The sequence below is a fragment of the Parus major genome, chromosome 2 (assembly GCF_001522545.3).
Source record: "Parus major isolate Abel chromosome 2, Parus_major1.1, whole genome shotgun sequence".
NCBI lineage: Eukaryota > Metazoa > Chordata > Aves > Passeriformes > Paridae > Parus > Parus major.
In genome coordinates, this window is record NC_031769.1 from 49,166,549 (window position 1) to 49,185,010 (window position 18,462).

Here is an 18,462-nt window from a genome sequence, read left to right on the forward strand (position 1 = left end):
ATTACCTATTCAGCCAAGGCACTTTTGAATCATGGTCAGTGATTGTTTGGAGTGAGCTGTGCGCTTAGGCAGCTCTTACAGAGTTCATGCTTTATTTTGGGAAATAAATTTGATTACCCTGTCTAGCAGAATTTCCTGGAATCACCTAAATATAAAAAATTACTTGTTCTTTTATTAAAAAAGTAAAACAATTACTGATTACCATGATTTTATTGTATGGCTTTTAGATTTTCTGGCTCACTGCTAGACCAGTAGGCTTTACAATGCAGTTCCAATGTACTTTCAGTATATACAAGTAAGAGACCTCAGTTTGAGCTTTCCATGCACTTATCAGGACTCTAAAACTGAATTACTGTCATGGCTGAAAGCTGATGTGTTATTCATTTTCCAGTGAGATATCACTGTAAATAACAATTATTAATTGAAGCAAACACAAGAAATATTCCATGAATTTTAGGATATATTTTACCCAAACAACAACAGCAGTAGTCAGTGTGTGAAAAAACCAAAGGAAGATACATCAGAGAAGGAAATTCTGATCTTAATTACTGGGACATGATGATCCAAATGGCAATAATCACTCCCCAAAAAGAACTTTCAAAGATCTGCTATAAGAATGGAAAGTCAGCTTGTCATCATCGCCTGCTAGGAAGCCACTTGTTTTCTCACTGCAGCACCTGTTCAGTTTGCTGTTCTGCAAATCACTGAATTTAGAACAATCAATCAGTGCAATTTTGTCTTCACAAGCACTCTGTGTTTCCCTCATATGGGGTATTAGTACGTCAGAGAACAGATTTTTCAAGAGATAAAAGGAAAACAGCAGCCATTATCTGTTACAGGAAACAGACTAATGTGATGCTTATTATATACACACAGTCCCTGTTTTATTTGCCTGACAATAATTTCCATGAGCTATGATAAATAAGTACGCTGAATTTCTTTTGCTATTTTTGGCCTTTGTGCCATAGCCGTGCATCAGAGGTAAATCTCCCAGTTCCTCATGCTTTGAGCATCAAAGTAGAATGCTGAGTCTTGAGAAGTTTGCCCCTCCTGATGGAAAGACATGCCTAATTATCTATCCAAGGAGTGGAGCACGTTTGCAGAGGTCACATTGCTCAGGCAACTTACACAACAGTTTTGCTGCTCTGCTTAAAAAGGATTTTAGTATTTAAAACTGTAAATCAGGTTGCCTCTAAAAATAGAAGATAAAAGCCAACAAAAGTGTATCTATAATGTATGTGCATAGTTCATAAAAAGACACATATTTGGCTGTAAACCAGGACTTTGCTTCATGCCTTTCCTGAGTCAGAAAAACCAAACTTCAAGGATGTCTGTCTATGCAGTATGTTGAAAAGTACAGAAATTAAATGTTCCTCCTGATTAGAAGAAAATCAAGAGTTTTATTATATCAAATAACTCATTAAAAATAACTATTTCACATCCTATTTAGGTAAAATTTATGCCCGAGACTGACAGTGCAGAACACACTTGGAATGGAAGGATGCCTACAAAGCTGCTGTGGTGCCTCCACAGCTCAGGCCAAATGGGCTGCATGTTTCTTTGGTCAGTCAGAAGACTGCTGCTGCCATGCTCTTGTTACTCCTTCAGGTTTGTGCAAAGGCAGATGGCACTGAGGTATTTTGAACCAAACTCTGGATCCGAAATCCCAAACTAGCAGACTGGTTTATTTTCCACGACACCATTCCAGTTGACACCACAAATGCACTGCACAACCGCCTTCAAATCCTGCCAGCAGAGTCTCCAGCCCTGTTTGCCTCCATCCTATTGAACATATGCTGTCTCTGTAACACATTTATCAGGACAGAGACTGCCTGATCGTGTGGATATTTCAAAAAGCTTTTAAAAGCCCCATAAACAGCCTGATTAAATGTGGAAAATAGAGCTGCAACCTCGGAGTTTTGGATTAGATTGTTGCATGGGCCATTCCCCAGTTTTACAGCAGAAAAAAAGGAGACATAAAAGCAGTAGATGAATGTGTAGGGGGCCTAAAACTGTGAAACAGTCTCTATTTTTATGTCAAATGCTGATCAGGATGTGAACCACTGCAAAAAGCACTGATATAAAAGGTCTCAGAACCCTATTGAGGCACAACATCTGCCAGGACTCAAAACAAGGCTGGTGGTGAGTGTCCTATGGCAACACAGGGCATTGTGCAAACACAGGAATCTTTTGCCATGAATATTTCACCAAAAGAGAAGGACATCTAGCAAATGAAGAAAAAATTAAACTGTTGCCCAGAAGCAGAAACACTGGGAAAGGTAATGAAATGACAGTGAAGTACAAATATTCCAGTCCCTTCCTGACTGCCCAAATAAAATTCATGGAATACAAATATTTCTCATTGGTAAAATGCAATGTGAAGACAGAGCACAGTCTACTTCATTTGGAGTGCCTGAAATCTCTTGACAAGAATAAAAATGCCACAGCTCCCTGTCATGAAGAGTTGTATTTCCTGCTGATTTTTTCTTCTTTGGATTAATTTTCTTTTTCCTTGGCACCATTTAATGTAGTTCTTGGTGACATGAACAGTGGGATTGAGTGCACCCTCAGCAGGTTTGCCAACAACATCAAGCTGTGCGGTGTAGCTGACCTGCTGGAAGGAAAGAGGGATTTTGATAGGCTGGAGATGTGGGCCCATGGTGGGTTACATCAAAGGCAGCGTGGCCAGCAGATCGAGGGATGTGATTTTACTCATCTGCCACACTCTTGTGACACCCACCTGGAATGCTGTGTCCAGCTCTGGGACCCTGACTTAAGAAGTACATGGACCAAGGCAGGAGCCTGAAGATGCTGAGGGGGTTGGAATACTTCTATGAAGACAGGCTGACAGAACTGGGGTTGAGAAGAGTCTGGAGAAGAGAAGGCTCCAGGAGGACTTTAAAAAAGCCTTCCAGTACCTAAAGGGAGCTACAAAAGAGCTGGAGAGGGACTTTTCACGAGGGGCTGTTGTGACAGAACAAGGGGAGATGGCTTCAGACTGAAAGGGGATAGCTTTAGACTGGATATCAGGAAGATATCCTGTGCAATGAGGGTGATGAGACACTGCAACAAGTTGCCTGGAGAAGTTGTGGGTGCCCCGTCTCTGGAACTGTTCACTGCCAGGTTGGATGGGGTTTTGAGCAGCCTGGTCTAGTGGAAGGTGTCCTTGATTGTGGCAGGGGGACATGGAACTAGAGGATTTTTAAGGTTTCTTCCAATCCCAGCATTCTATGATTTTACTGATGCCCTTTAAATTTTAAAACAATACACTGAGTGTAAAAAGGGGTAAAGATTATTGTGAGACACCAACGAGAAGAAAATTAGATAATAAAAATAAGATTTTCTTTTAAAGAATGAATATATAAGCAGTATTTCCTTCCCCGAGAAATGAATTTATTATTTTCTGTCAAAAGGGTAATATTGACTGAGCTGAAAAAACATTAGATCCAAATTAGAGACCCAACTAAGAAATTAGATATTTAATTAATACATACAGAAATGTATGAACTGTAAACCCTCTGGAATGGAAGAATGTTCAGATAAGATTTTGCTGGAAAATGAGAAATAGTATTTGCATTGATGAATTAGATGCAGTGTTAATATACTGAAGAAGGCACACATTATAGGAGAAAATCAATTTCTTTCTGCATTCTGCTTGGTATCACTGCACTTGAAATTATTTCTCTCTTATATATTGATATAAAAAAATATAAAAATAACCATATAAAAAGCCCAACCCCTTTAAGATTAACGATTAATATTAAGGCTCTTTAAGACTTTAAGATTAATGTGTTTAGTAACTATCAGTTGCAAAATACACATATGTTAAATCATTAGAGCAGAGAAGCTAAATCCTTGCTGTTCCAAGGTGCTAAATCATTTGCAGCATGACTAAAATAAAAACACCAGAGAATTAATATTAGAAGAAAAAAATCCATGAACTAAGGATTCACAGGAAAAAGCTCTCCATAAAATGTGCAGAGATATTTGCTAAATCAGCTTAAGCAGTACAGATTTTAAGTAGAATTTGATGTCTTACCTGGAGCAAAGGTTATAATGTTTCGCCAAATGTTTGGCATCCTATGTCTCAGGGGCTTTCTGTTCAAGTAATTGATGCTGATTATGTGATACCAGTCACCACCTATCAATTATGGTTTTCCACTCAGTGTTTTCTCCCCATCCTCCTTTTTCACCACTGTTTTTCCATATCTTCTTTGTTTTTATTTCAGTTTTTTACTTCTTCCCTGCTTTATTCCAAATATTATCATCAGTAGTATCCTTTATTCTATTGTTACATTTAGCAGTTCCTCTCTACTGTTTTTGTAGTGTTTTCATTTTTTGACAAATACTTTTCTTTGAGACATTGAACATTGTGGTTGGTTCATGCCCCTGGGTGATGTGGGTTGGTAGACTGAGGTGGGGTGATTGTTGTCAAGACACCTGTCACAGACCACAAGAGTTCTTCACAGAAATATGGAAAAATTGCCTTGTTTGAGAAGCCTCAGGTACTCCAAAAACATAGGCTTTTTTAAAACATAGTTTCTATACTAGAAAATCTTAGTGTTTTTTATCAAGACCTCTATGTTGAAGCACTAAATGCTCTAAAATATGAAAGGCTTCCTCTATTTGTCTATACACTATTACTCATTGAAGCAGTCTAATGTAAACTGAGGAAAGAACAAACTACTAATGATCTCTTTGCCCTAGAAATCTGCACTTCTCTTTTCACCCATACTTCTCCTCTTCTGAAACCAGTAAAAAGAAACACTTTAAATATTGTTGGTAGTTCCAATCTAATAGTGAGCTTTGTGCCAGTCACACGTCTGACAGCATTGAAATGCACAGAGAACACTTAGTCTGACACATCAACAGATGTACAGCGAGGCTGAAATATGCTGGATATGATGAATTTGCTGGGCATAACGTTTAGCTGGGCATCTGTGCATGTAGCCACAGCATGTTGCAGTTCATGGCATGTGCAAAGCCGAGTTTAATCACATAGATATGGTGGTGAGCTGTCTAGGATTTCTGAATGACGAGCAACCCTCACAGAGTGTCTGCTGAGCGGCTGACAGGATGTGAGTCAGAAGAAGAGCTGGAAAAAAGGAATGTGATAGGTGACCTGTAAAAGCAATTTGTGTCTTTTAGCAGCTGCCAAGCCAAGCTGGTAGGTACACACCTGCAGAAACTGTGTACATGGGCTGTAAGCATGCTCAGCACCAAGCTCTGCAAGAGGAGCTGAATAATGCCACAAGAAATCTCCAATATCCTTTAGAAAAATACCAGGAATTTTTGTGGATGAATACATCTGAAAACTGGAAAAGATTGAAATGAGCATTTTTTTCATTTCATTTCTCCCTGTCTCCAGTGCATTACAAACAGTTTGATTCCAGACACAACCTAGATAATAAAGATGAAGGCAAGATTGAGATTGCAGGAGTTTAAGATGCAGAGAACTCTGCCCTTTTAGGAAATCTGTGGCTAGTTGGCATGTTTCCATAAGAGGCTGGCTGATGAGTCTGTAAATCAGTCAAATAGCAAAGCAGTGAAGATGCTGGTCAGAGAGGGTCCTTCTGGCAGCTGCTCAAACTGAAAAGGTCACAGCAAGGTCACTGATCACACGATTCTGTTATCATCTCATCCTTGCAGATGGAGAGGGAGAGCAATGTGCTGCTAATTTTGTCCCTGACACTGAATTACTGTGACCAGAGGTCCAAGAGGATGGAAATGAGCCAGCCCAAAACTTGATGCCTTGTATTTGAGATCTGTGAAAGCAGCACAGGCTGAAGCCAAACTGCCACACACTCAGCTGGGACAGCTGTGCATTTTCACAGAAGATCTGACTTTGTTAGGGAACAGATGCCAATCCACAATAATTAAGAAGAAGAAGAAGATGGGTGAGGTAAAGATACATTTGCTCATTTCTTTGACTCATGGTCAGGCAGTAAGAAAAACTCAAAGAAACAAAAAGAACTGATACCTCCCAAGGAAAGCTGGTCAAGTGCCATCTCCCAAGCTGTCTATTCCTCCAGCCTGGCACCAGAGAATCAGGACATCCCTGTGGGATCCACATCTGGCATCAGCCATCTTTCTGGCTTATCAACGCTCTTGATTTGTCACCACCGTTTTGTTCCCAACATCTGTGTTTCTCACAGCTTCTTCCATGCCTCTCCTTAGTCCCTTTGGATCTTGTTTTTTTTCCTCCCCCTCCAGAGGCATTTACCCAAATTTGCAGCAAGGTCTTGACATTCAGAAGGCACCCCAGCTTCTTAAGTCTTATAGAAAGAAAACTGTGACCAGTTGATAGCAATTTCTACTTTATTTTCAAAACATAGACTTATTTGATGATTTCCATTTGAGCTTTGGAGTGAAGGCAGAAGGTGTTTACAATCTGGTCATGCTGAGACCCTGGAGAAAGCTGACCTGCAGAGCTTTGCCTTGTCTTACAGACCACACCACAGCTTTAGGTGCCTGGGCTCCTGGTGGCTGGGAGCTTGAGGGCCACTGAAATGTGAATGAGCAGAGGAGAGAAGGAGCTGGGTCCAGAGCAGCAGAGACACAGCACTCTGAATCCACCTGCAGCAACAGGAGGCAGCCTGACATGAGTATTGCTGAGATAAAGCTGCCTGCTGCAAATTCAGATGTGAACTGCAGCCAGAGGGAACCAGGAAGAACAGCAAAGGGAGTCAGAGGATGGGAGTGGGAGCAGAAGGGAGATACAGGCTAGAGACCTATAACACATGTGTGTGAGGAGAACTCCCCAAATTCTTTTGTTTTGGAGACAAGAAAGTAATAAAGTAATTGATATTGAGAAGAAATTGAAGTAAAATTGAAGTAATAAAGTAAATTGATGTATTTTTTTTCAGTGAATTGCTGAAATGCAGCACAATTTTTGGTTAAAAAAGGTGCCCTAAGCCTGTTGCCCTCACATGGGGCTATGGGGAAGCTCAAAGGCAGGCAGGCAGGCTGGGAACTGGGAGACAAATGCAGGGGAACTTGTGTACCTCTCTGCTCTATATTATGATTTTCCCTGTGTTTAACATGGCTTTTAATTTGACTGAATACATTGTTTTGACAATTATACACAAAGTAAATTTCTTTAAAGAAAAACAACCAAACCAGTCATAGGTGAGTCTTAAGGAAGGACTGGAAATGGCCAGCTTGGAAGTAATAGAAATTAATTTGGTGTGTAAGTGCCATGCACACCATTGGAAAGCGACAAAACCACTGCAGAAAGAGCTCAGTGTGCAGCACCATTGGTAAAGGAATCACATTGAGAGTAGAGGATAGTGTCTGAATTCTGTGATGAACATCTTGCTAGATAATTCTTGATGAGGGAAATTAGAAAGGGGGCAGATTCAGGTCTGAACACAAAATGGGAGTTTGTCAAGCATGTCCCACTCTTCCTCCCTATTCTCCACTCCCTCTCTGATCCCCTCAGAATAAAGTGAAAATGCATCACAACTCTAATATTTCCCATTCATATATTTTCCTGCATGAGGACAGGGTGCAGCCTATTCCAATTTCAGAAAAAAAAAAAAAAAAAGTCCTTCATGAATTTAATGCTCTGGTTTCAGTGCATCCTCAGCAGAAAGGATGTGGCACACCACAAACAACTCCCAGGAAGCAGATGCAATGCAAACTGAGCTGCCAGCCAGGCATTCCTTGATCCCTGGAGGGGACACTATTACAAAGTCAAGATAACAGACTTAAGCAATTAAGATATGCTTTATGCATTAATGGAGAGAAATCTGTGGATTCCTGCAAGCCTGCAGGCACTTAGTGGAGAGCTGCTGCGTAGGCTCCATTCTCAAGGTAAAGGAAGTACCGGAAAGTACGGCAGTGTAAAAAACCATTTGCTCCAGCTGACATAATGTTACACCACCACTTAAATATCCTGCCTTCTCATGCTGGCCTAGAAACTTAGCAGGGTCTTGTGCCCCCCCTGGTATAACCAGGTCTGCTCGTTTGCTCTGAGCAAAGGCCTGGGTTTGCCTAAGGGAATGTAAAATACTTCGAGAAGCTGTATTTGAAGTTCTCGTCCCTCTCTGTCTGCTGTCACTTTTATAGTCACCAAGCTTCTGTACTTCTTGAGTCAGATCAGTTTTAACCACTGATACACTGCTGTTTTTTCTCCACATGACCTTTTCACATATAGTGAATGGGTTACAGAGATCTCATTAGCCTTTACATGCCCTTCATAACCTCTAAGTCTCATCCTGTGATGCCAGGAAGTCAGATTTGGTAACTATCTTATTAAATGCATAGTCTTGTCTGCATTTATGCAAGTGGAAATGTTAAGATATTACCTATGGAAAGCATAAAGAAAGTCTTTAAATCCTGGTTGGATTAATACAGAAATAGAAGACCACTCCCAGCTTCATTAGCCATGCCTTTGACTGTCTTGCAAAGGATCCCATGTGAAAGCAGAAGCAGGAAACCAAGAGGTTGCCATTGCTCCAGGGAGACTGACAAATATGCTAATTTTATGTTAAGTGAGCTTTTACTGAGTGAAGAAAGTACATATTTTCAAGGTGCTAAATTGAAATCAAATCAAATTTGGCTGAGAAAGACATGACATCTTGATGAATTACGTTAGCAATTGTAATAGTACTTTGCTTTGAAGATGTCTCACAATATCAGTATTTCTGAGGTATCTCATCACCAACAGCCCAAAAAATGATTTTCAAATTATTCTAAAGGAAAAAGTTTTTTTTTTTGGGAGGAGTCATTCTAATTGAAGTATTTTAAACAACTCATTTTTTCTGACACTCGATGACAAATTAATTTCTCACCTTGGACATTTTTGAGATAACTGTATATATTATGATGCAACCTTTACACAGTTTGGATTCTGCAACTGACAAGAAGGATCAGGAGACAATTTTTTGATCAATAAGCATTTTCATGTAACAATGAGACAGATGACAATCTTTCTCCAAAATAAGAAGAAGGACGGAGTGGTAAAACTCAGAACACAGTCTGAATAGGACAGAAAGTAGGAAGGAGTAACAAAACCAGTGACAACGTATATTATCTTGCTATCAGAATGAACAAAATAAAAATATTACCTTTTGGTGGGAGACTGACTGTAACTTTACCCAACTGCTTTGTTTGCAAGTAGAGTACAACCCTGGTAGTACAGTAGCTGGGAGTCACTGAGCTAGATTTGTGAGTTCATATAGTCATAAAGGAGAGATTTCTAGGTAGTGGTCTACATTTATGGGAGAGGAAACAGGCTTCTCTAAAAAGAAAATTGTAAACATGTGAGTTTATTCCTGTTGTATTTAAAGGAGCAGTTTATGAACTAGTCACTATACTGCAGATTAAATACAGTTTTATTATGGCATATAAATCTAAGAATCAGTGACTGCCGTGTTCAGTGGCATAACAGTGCTACTATTGTGGCAGATTTAGTATCAGAATAAACAACCAAGTTGCAGCACAAGGAACCATTAGTGACAATGACTCTGCTGTGAAAAACCTCTGAATCTAATTCAGGAAGCTATTTAAAAACAATGCTATCCTTAGTACTATATTACACTATCCTATCCTATCCTATCCTATCCTATCCTATCCTATCCTATCCTATCCTATCCTATCCTATCCTATCCTATCCTATCCTATCCTATCCNATCCTATCCTATCCTATCCTATCCTATCCTATCCTATCCTATCCTATCCTATCCTATCCTATCCTATCCTAGTACTATACAACACTATTTTCTTGAAACATCTAAAAGCTTTGCAAAATATTCAAATAAGATACCCTAAGACCCACCTCAACAAGAAAAAGAAAAACAAACCCCAAACCCCCCAAACAAACAAACAAACAAAAATAAAAAAGGAAAAAATAAAATTAAAAAAAAAATAAAAAATTTGACAGAATCATTTCAAGCAACCAGTTCCTGCCAAGTGGTGTCAACTCTATTGGCTTGTCAAGTTTTAAAGCAAGATCATGATACAACCACATTATCTATTTTTATTTACAGCATGGATGTAGCTGACACCATTGGGAATCACACAATCTTCCAAATGAGTTCCTTCTCCATGACAACTAATAGTGTTTTAAGTGTTCCCTGAAATATGCAGATGGAGAATGCATTACTGTGCCCATCAGAAAGGACTTATTTAGAGAATGTATATATATAGCTTTAAAATTTGCTGAGCAGAAACTCTTGAAATTAAGACATCAGCCAGGTTTTGGCTCTGTAATTCAAACAATAAGAGCATTTCTTTTAAAAGAAATGCAAAGTAGCCTACAGCCAAAGATCTGGTTAAACAGGAAAAGGTTGAAGTGTCTTTCCATAATTTATATACTTACCTTTCTTTTTGTGACAGTGGGAATTAAGCAAATTATTCACCATGAATAATTTAGTCTATGAATTTATAGTTCTATATAAAGGTCCTAAAGAAAGATTATCTTATCTTCACATTTATTCATTGCTTAATATTGTTTGAGGAACATGTTTATTTTACTATGTCTTGAACATGCTCATGCAGAGAAGGTGTTTTTTTTCTTTTGCAAAGAGCAGCAGCACAATATAAACTTTACATTCTATATCCGGTCTAGTTAAGCAGAGTTTAATAGTGTGAAGATCATGTTGAGACTTTGAACACAGTTAAATTTCAGCTTAAAAAGCTGAACAGCTTAAAACCACATGGACAGGCCCAGGCTTGTCTGAGAGAATGAAAGCTGTCCAAGCCTAAGGCACAGTGGCACATACCATGAAACTCTATCTAATTTATACTCCAGAAACTCCCACATCCATTGCTATTCCCAGGTTCTCCAGCAACCTGAGAAAACTTTCTCCAGGTTCTAGAAAACCTGTGATCCTTCTGGCATAAGAGGCCACTGCAGATCAGAGGAAGACACAGCTTCTAAATTATCAGTGGTGGGAGTGAAAACCAGTACAGCCCTTGAGAAAAGGCTTGACTTGATCCCAGTGATCTTCTAAAACATGGGACATGAGTCACTTCCTTTTCTGTCTGACAACCTCTGCAATATTTTGGTCAGGCTATGTGTTGTTTTTTTATGATTTCTCCCTAAGTGAAGCAAGTGTCAGACAAAACCTGAGCTTTTTTTTTAATTGTCAAACAATGAGTGAGTTTTGAATTAGACATAATTTCTGTATGTGTTCTTACAAGGAATGGCATCTTCTTCTACTACTACTACTACTACTACTACTACTACTACTACTACTACTACTACTACTAATCTGCACCCTCAGAAAAACAGTATGTCCAGAAGGCTATTTCTAAAGCTCTTTCTGATCAAATAATTACTACAAATTCACATTATTTTTGAATGTTTTATATCTGGAACCATGGGTAGAGGTTGCCCAAGCCAGGTAAAGTAATATAAAATTTTAAGATTTGTGCCTTTGCTTATTAAAGACAATTTTTTGGTCAATTCTGTCTGTTATCTTAGGGTAATTCTATTCTAATTTTTGATTTTTCCTTTCAGTATACCTGAAGGAAAATTATAAGATGCTATACTTTTAGGAGTACCTTTGGCTTTTTCAGAGTGTGCAGCCCTTTTTATTTTAGTGATTTATAAGCCTTGAAGGTGCTCTGAGCTGTTCGATTTTGCTATCTATGCCATTAGAATTTTATGGGGCCAACGACAGGTTTTATTGATGCCCCTGTCATGTTCAGTTCTTTTCTTTGACCCTTGAAAGCAGCTGCATTTGAAATAAATTAGTATTAGATATTACACATTACAAGCAATATAGTTCCTATGGCAGGGAAGAGTTATATAATCAAGATACACCACCTTAACAAAATACAGAAGTTAGGAAAAGGTGAGTCCAGTTACTGAAGTTTAAGTTTTCATTTTATTCTGTTGCTTTTAAATAGTGTTATCAGTGATCAGTGTTTTGAATGTCAGATAAGACTTGTGCAAATACTCTGTTCAAAATGGCACTGACCAAATTAAATTGCCTTACAATCACATTTTTTTCTTTTCTTTTCCTTTTTTTTTTTTTTTTCTTTTTTTTTTCTTTCAGAGCCAGTAGATGAATACTTTGGAAAGAGCTGTAAAACAATGGAATAATTTTCTAAGCAAGCTTTTGTTGAGTGATTTATATGAAACAATTTTCAGACATGTTAAAGCATAAGGGAAATAACTTTAGAATTTAGGAATTTAGGATACTTCTGCATCCTATTAGAGGCTGGTATGTGAGCTAGAAGGCCATGAGAATAAAAGGTGATCTTCTGGAGCTGTTGGATGCCCATGGATGATTTGAAGGCTGGTAATCAGTGAAGTCTTTTCACAGAGACTAGCGCAACAGGAAATGAAAAGGCAGCTTCCAGTAAAAAGTATGAGAGGGGCTGAGAGGTGAAGAATCACCTGAAGGGTAAGAGTGAAAAGTTTGTGGGAGTAAATGACTACAGCTAATTTTTGGGAGGGCAAAACTGGCTACAATCATGACAACAGAAATTACCTAAGCATCTAATTTAATCCGGTTTGTCTGGGGTCTACCTTCTGCCTCTCTGGAGCCGGGGCAGATGAATCCTTCAATATTCTGAAAAACAGCAGGAAGATGCTGCATGGTTGCTGAGAGGAATCAATGAATATTCTTGGCTTCTATTCTTCATTTTGGTTCTCAAAGGATAAAATTCCCTATTTCTTCCTCAGAAATTATTGGGATTAAACTGGCAAAACAAAGTGTTTATCATGTCCTTTGGATGGGAGACCTGTAGATGGAAAATGTTTCTTTCTGAATATGGTTTGTAGGTAGGATTTCTCAGAGAAAAACCAGACAGATAGAAACCAGAGGTCTGAAAAAAAAATGGCTTTTGTTTTGGTCAGGTTTTGACTACAAGAGCTGCCGAGCATTGCTGCCTTTACCAGAAACACTTCAAACAGTGAGCATGGACAGACAGATCTGAGATCAGAGAAAAAGGCAATATTAAATCCCAGAGGTGTTTCAACCAGGCTGATAGCATTATACAGGAGGAGTAGGAGAAGGAGAATTGTCCAGATGTTATATTTTTGTATGACAATTCATACATAACTCATGCAGGGGAAAGGACATCTCTAATATTCAACTCCTACCTGCCATAGCAGGAGGGCTCCCAAAATGACGAGATGCATTCTCAGTGAGATTACAGTACAGAATGTTAATGCTGGTGCTCAGAAATGAAGCAGCAGGCAGCTACTTTGAAGCAAGTTGGTGGATGAATTTACTGCATGCTAGCTGTTTTTTTCCTCATTATCAGTGAAAATAGGCTGAGCTACCCTGCACTCAGAGTGTCTCTCTGCACTGCAAAATGAAGGAGAGCAGCAGAGCTCAAGCTGTGCAGCTCTGAATGCCACACTCCCAACATATATAATGAAGTGCTAAACTCGTTATGATCATGAAGTAGTAGTAGATACATGTCAAAGATGCATAGCAAAATAATACTTTTATATTATTCATGATCTATTTACAGCTTGTACTATTTTCCAAGATGAAAATTTGAAAAGTGAGAAAAGTGCCCTACAGTATAGACATCTAATTCTAAACTGGTGCTTTATATATTAACATTAACTTCATATCAGATGAGGTCAATGTCTAAAAGCATGCCCAAACTGAGCACCTATTATGATTATGCCTATATCCTCTCCAGATTTTTTTTATAGACGCTATCAAAACCCACTTTTTAATGACGGTGAATGCTCTTGAAGAGATAAAATGTTCATTCTTTGACATGAAACAAATCCTCTAAGTGATGAAACTGCAGTTGTGTGGAAACATGGACACTGAAGCTGGTTTTGAAAGTGTGTGATGGTTTTGGTAGGATGAATTACATTGTAGGTCATTGATGTTTTTCAGGTACAAACGTTGAAGTACTAAACTGCCAAGCTTTTTCTATAGAAAAGAAAGTATCTTATCTAGGACTAAAGAATTATTATCTCTTGGAATAATTGCCATTGTTCACTGCTGGAAATTCAAAGCATTCTGAACTTTTGCCTCCTATTATTCAGAATCTACTTGTAGACAGATGTCATGCAAGAAAAAAGGAGTCATTCTTTCTATACCGTACCTAAGCCATGAAGCAATATCATTTATCTCCTCCTTTTTGTGAAGTTTCTCTGTTCTCTCCTTTGCATATTTGAAACTAACTGCTTTGCTAGATGTAAGCTGGTCCTACCTCCCACCAGTCCAAGGTGCTGAATGTCACAATGAATCCAGAGAAATGTCTCCTCACCAGTTTTAATTTTCACCACAAACACCACTAAACAAACAGAAACTCCAATTAGGTAACAATAAAAAATCTTTGCATTAACATCAGGAAAACCCCACCATATCTAGAAATTGACCTTCTACCACTTCTTCTCAAAGCAACTGCTTTTTGTGTAAAGAATCCTGGCCCTTGGGGTCGATTTCTAGGACCTTTCTTTAGCTGTAGAGTGGTGGCAGCTGCTTTTGTAAGAAGGAAGGCAGACCTGAAAGATATTTCCCTTTTGTCTACTATATACTAGAAGTCCCTGAAGAGCACTAGCTTGAGGCAGAGACAAAAATGGAGCCCACTGAGGTGAGCTGCAGGGACAGCTGTCAGTTCTGAAAATGATTATCTGTCTGATGATGACTTGTATTATGTCAGTTGTTACCAAGTGGATATTCAAGTATTTCTGAAAAGAGACAATTTAATTTGGAGTGGTTGGTGGAAATGAAGACAGGAAGCACACTTCCTTTACTTCCCTTCCACTCTCTCAAGAGCAACTCTTGTCTGATCTTGGTGTTTCTGTGCTCAATCATATATCCTGTTAGACAAACTCTCAAATTATTTCTGTTCACCAGAATGATACTTTTACAAAATCATGTGTAATTATGTCTAGCTAATTCCTTATAAATAGATATTAAATGTCAAAGAAAAGTTCCACTTTTAATAATAAAGTACAGACTAAGAGAGTACAGGTGTAGTTACCCAAAAAGGATGTGAAGACAAAGCTGAGTATTGCATCCAAACCCTCTACACTTAATGGAAAAATCAAACCTGTTTTATTCTACCTCAGTAATGAGCTGCAAGTTGCAGCCTACATGAAAATGTAGATGCCTGTCACATTGTCTAATTTCCACTTTTTCATCTTCATTACTTATCATTCAGATATCCTGGTTTTCCCTCTCTCCTTATCTGTCAGCCATCAAAGCCTAAATACATCTAAATAACAGATTAAAGAACTTCCTTGAAACATTAACAATAGCTTTCTGTAATTTTTGTGAAACTTGTATTTCTCTAGTACTATTGTTTTTGTTACTACACACACATGTAGCATTTTTCATTTGTTGTGTCCTTCAACTTTATTTCACACCTCAAATTATAATCCATTTTTCCTAGGTAAGAATTGTGTACTAAATACCTTTACCTCCAGTTTTCCAAAAGGTTAAAATTGTTTTATATCAGTATTTTTCAATCCAGTGAACAATTGCATTTTTTGAACTAGTATTTCAAGGAAACAGAAAGCATCCCAACTTAAAGAAGAAAAGTTCTCCCTGATTGCAACTCAAACATTCTGCTGTTGTTCTGATGTTCTGCTTCACAGAAAATATTCTGAGCAGTTACAAAGCAACATTTTATTAATCAGCTATATTGTAACACCTAGAGCAGAGAGAGGTGTTGCATTGCAGTAGGTGTTGTACAAGGGATCATTTCTGACGGGGAGCAGATGAACTCTATCACAGCAAGCACAGCTGTGGCAGAAACGGCTGCTCCTATGCAAATAACACCAATAAAAATGGAAATAAGGCAGATGGAAGACCAGTTTCCCAGTAAGATTGTTCCAGAGTGCTCTTCAAAAACCCATCTGTCTTTAAAAATCGGGCCTTGCATTCATTTTTGCTGACAAATAAGAATTGCACAGTATGGGAACAACAGAAACTGAATGCAAGTGATGCCAGAGTAGAAGTGAAATGGGAGGCTACTCCCATATTGCCCATTTGGAGAATGCAATTACATATGGGCACAAATTGCAACTTGATCTATGTATCCAGATCTTCTGTTGGTTCTAATCCCTCTAGACCACTAAAATATGCCTAGTCAGTATGAGGTGACAGCTAGAGGCTTTAAAGATAGTGAATTCTATGTCTAATTTTCCCTTCAAAGTGCAGTACCTGGGTAACCCTGTTAAAGGAGCTCTTCCCTCTTTCAATATGACTCCAAGATCTGCACAGTAAAGCTTATCAACAGACATGGTCAGTTGCAGAACAATTTTGCACCAGGAAATCCATCTCTTTGCAGTGAAGTTCAGTTTTTCTTTGGTGGAAACTGTAAAAGGGTTTTTTCTTTGTTTTCTTGTTTGTTTCTTTAATAGTGATACATTTTTCTGCTTGATAAAATGCTCTGTTTTCAAAGACAGTAACAAGCAGAGAGGAAGAAGCAAAAAAACCCCAGTCGTATTGCCAAAAGGCTAATATAATCCCATGCTATTAAAAAAATTGAGTCAGACCATCAGCTCCAGCCCAGCTGCCCAAATTAAATGCAGTAAGGTGAGAATGCACCCAGAATCCAGAGACTGACCAAAATCAGACTGCATCATCTTTTGTACTATCAACAGAAGTGACTTGGAAAGTACTAGAAAATAGTTCATGATTTTCCTGATAGCCAGTCATTTTAAAGGCTTTTCATTTCCTATTTCATGGAAGTTCTCCGTGTTAAATTTTAAGAACAAAACAAATGGAATCTACAAAAAAAATCCCATAACTATGTGGTCAATTTCTTTACCACTTAAAAAAAACAGTGCAAAGGGTTCACAGATTAATGCCTTAACCACTTAACAAAGAAAAGTTTGCAATTTTATGGATTAATCTCTTCACTGAGTTCAAGCAACCACATCTCTGTGTAAAGTGCTTAGAGAAAATAATATTAATTCCCCTTTATCTCTGAAAAGGGCAAAAAGCCCTCCTTACAAACTGTTAATGTTGGGAAGAATTGCTTATTGAAGTGAGTAACCCTGGAAATTCATGTAAGAATCCAGTACCAGAAAAATCGAGCAATGGAATGCTAAAAATGAGGCCAAGGCATCTGTATGCCTTGAGTTCATCTGAGGAGGTGGCCAGGGTCTGCTGCACTGGAAATAACCATGAAATCCATAAAAGGGATAGGAAATGTCCAGACGAGTGTTGCTGCAGGTGTTACAGACTACAAAGGACCTCACTGGTGGGTGTTAGTGGGAGACAGTGGTGGTTTGCCAGAGTGATGAGGGATAGTAATGCCACAAGAAGATGCTCTGGCATAAGAAGGCTGTCTGCATGGATAAAGACATTGTACAAGGCACACAATAACTTCACAGTGAATGATAATACTCAAAATAACTTCAGTATCTCCTGGTAGAAGCAGTGATCTCCATAATTTCCTTGGATTGCCATCGTCTGACACCAAGAGGGTAATGAAACCTCACAAAGACACTGTTAGAAGGGTCTCTTTGCCCACAGTTTCTTTTTTTTCACCATGTATGGCAGAAAATTATTTATTTGCATGCTCATCAGCCTCTGTGACAGGATAAACATTTTAGGAACCTCCTTTAGATATAACTCCAGTATCACCATTTGTATGACGTGTCCAGCAAGCGTCCTGCTACACACACATCATTGTCACAGGTATAAAATGAAATCTTACCTATAACTTTTCCTAGGAATAGTGCCTTTGGGGAATTGAACTGAATGTCAGAAGTGGCTGGCAGGCTGTAACTTGTTGGAGGATAGTGATCAAGCTGGAGAAAGAGAAAAGAAATTATGAGTGTTTTGAACTGATCTGCTAACTACAGTTCTGATCAATCAGCTCTACTTCATGGAGTTTATACCATCTCTTATAACTGTCTAATACACTCTACTTTCATTTTCATAAAGGGAAAACAAAAGTAAATACCCTTCCTTCCATATCTGCCATCTCCACAGTTCCTGAGGCCTGGAGAATGCCTATACTGAATATATTTTTGTTTGATAGCTGTAGAATCACATCACTTTTTGCTTATGTGCTCTTCAATTGCTAAATATAACAACAGCATCAATAATAAAACAACTTTTTCTTTCCATAGAAATAGATTACCATTTGGGACCTATATTACTGCTAAAGCTAGATTTACATAGCTGGGAATTTGAGACTAATTCAGGTGTCGGGCATTTTTCTTTTCTCTAAGAAAAGTCATAAATTAATAAGGCACTCTTTTTTGCACTTCATGCTTATTACTTTCTTGTTGAGAATGTTGTTCAATGTGATTGTGATGATGCCTATTGAAACCTAAATAAATTCTAGAGTAATCAACTTAGCTAAATAGTTTAATCTATAGGAAATGCATATTGTCCCTGATATGGCACAGCAATCACGTTACATTAGCATATTTCCCCCAGGTTTTTAGCTATTTAACAGAAAAATGTGAAGAAAGAGAGTAATAAAATGAATTGCCTATGCTTAGTAATAGTGCTATTAACATAGTTTAATATAGCTCAATAGAGTTTAGATTTCACATTTCATAAA

The 18,462-nt window shown here is 38.3% G+C and overlaps 1 protein-coding gene across 1 annotated transcript in view; it reads right to left on the reverse strand.

Annotated features, from left to right (window-relative positions):
- CNTNAP2 (contactin associated protein 2) overlaps window positions 1-18,462 on the reverse strand; it is a 1,020,050-nt gene that overhangs the window by 46,708 nt on the left and 954,880 nt on the right. Inside the window, exon 21 of the mRNA XM_015618213.3 lies at window positions 17,605-17,698. Coding sequence (XP_015473699.1) covers window positions 17,605-17,698 — 94 coding nt within the window. The remainder of the gene's footprint in view (window positions 1-17,604; window positions 17,699-18,462) is intronic.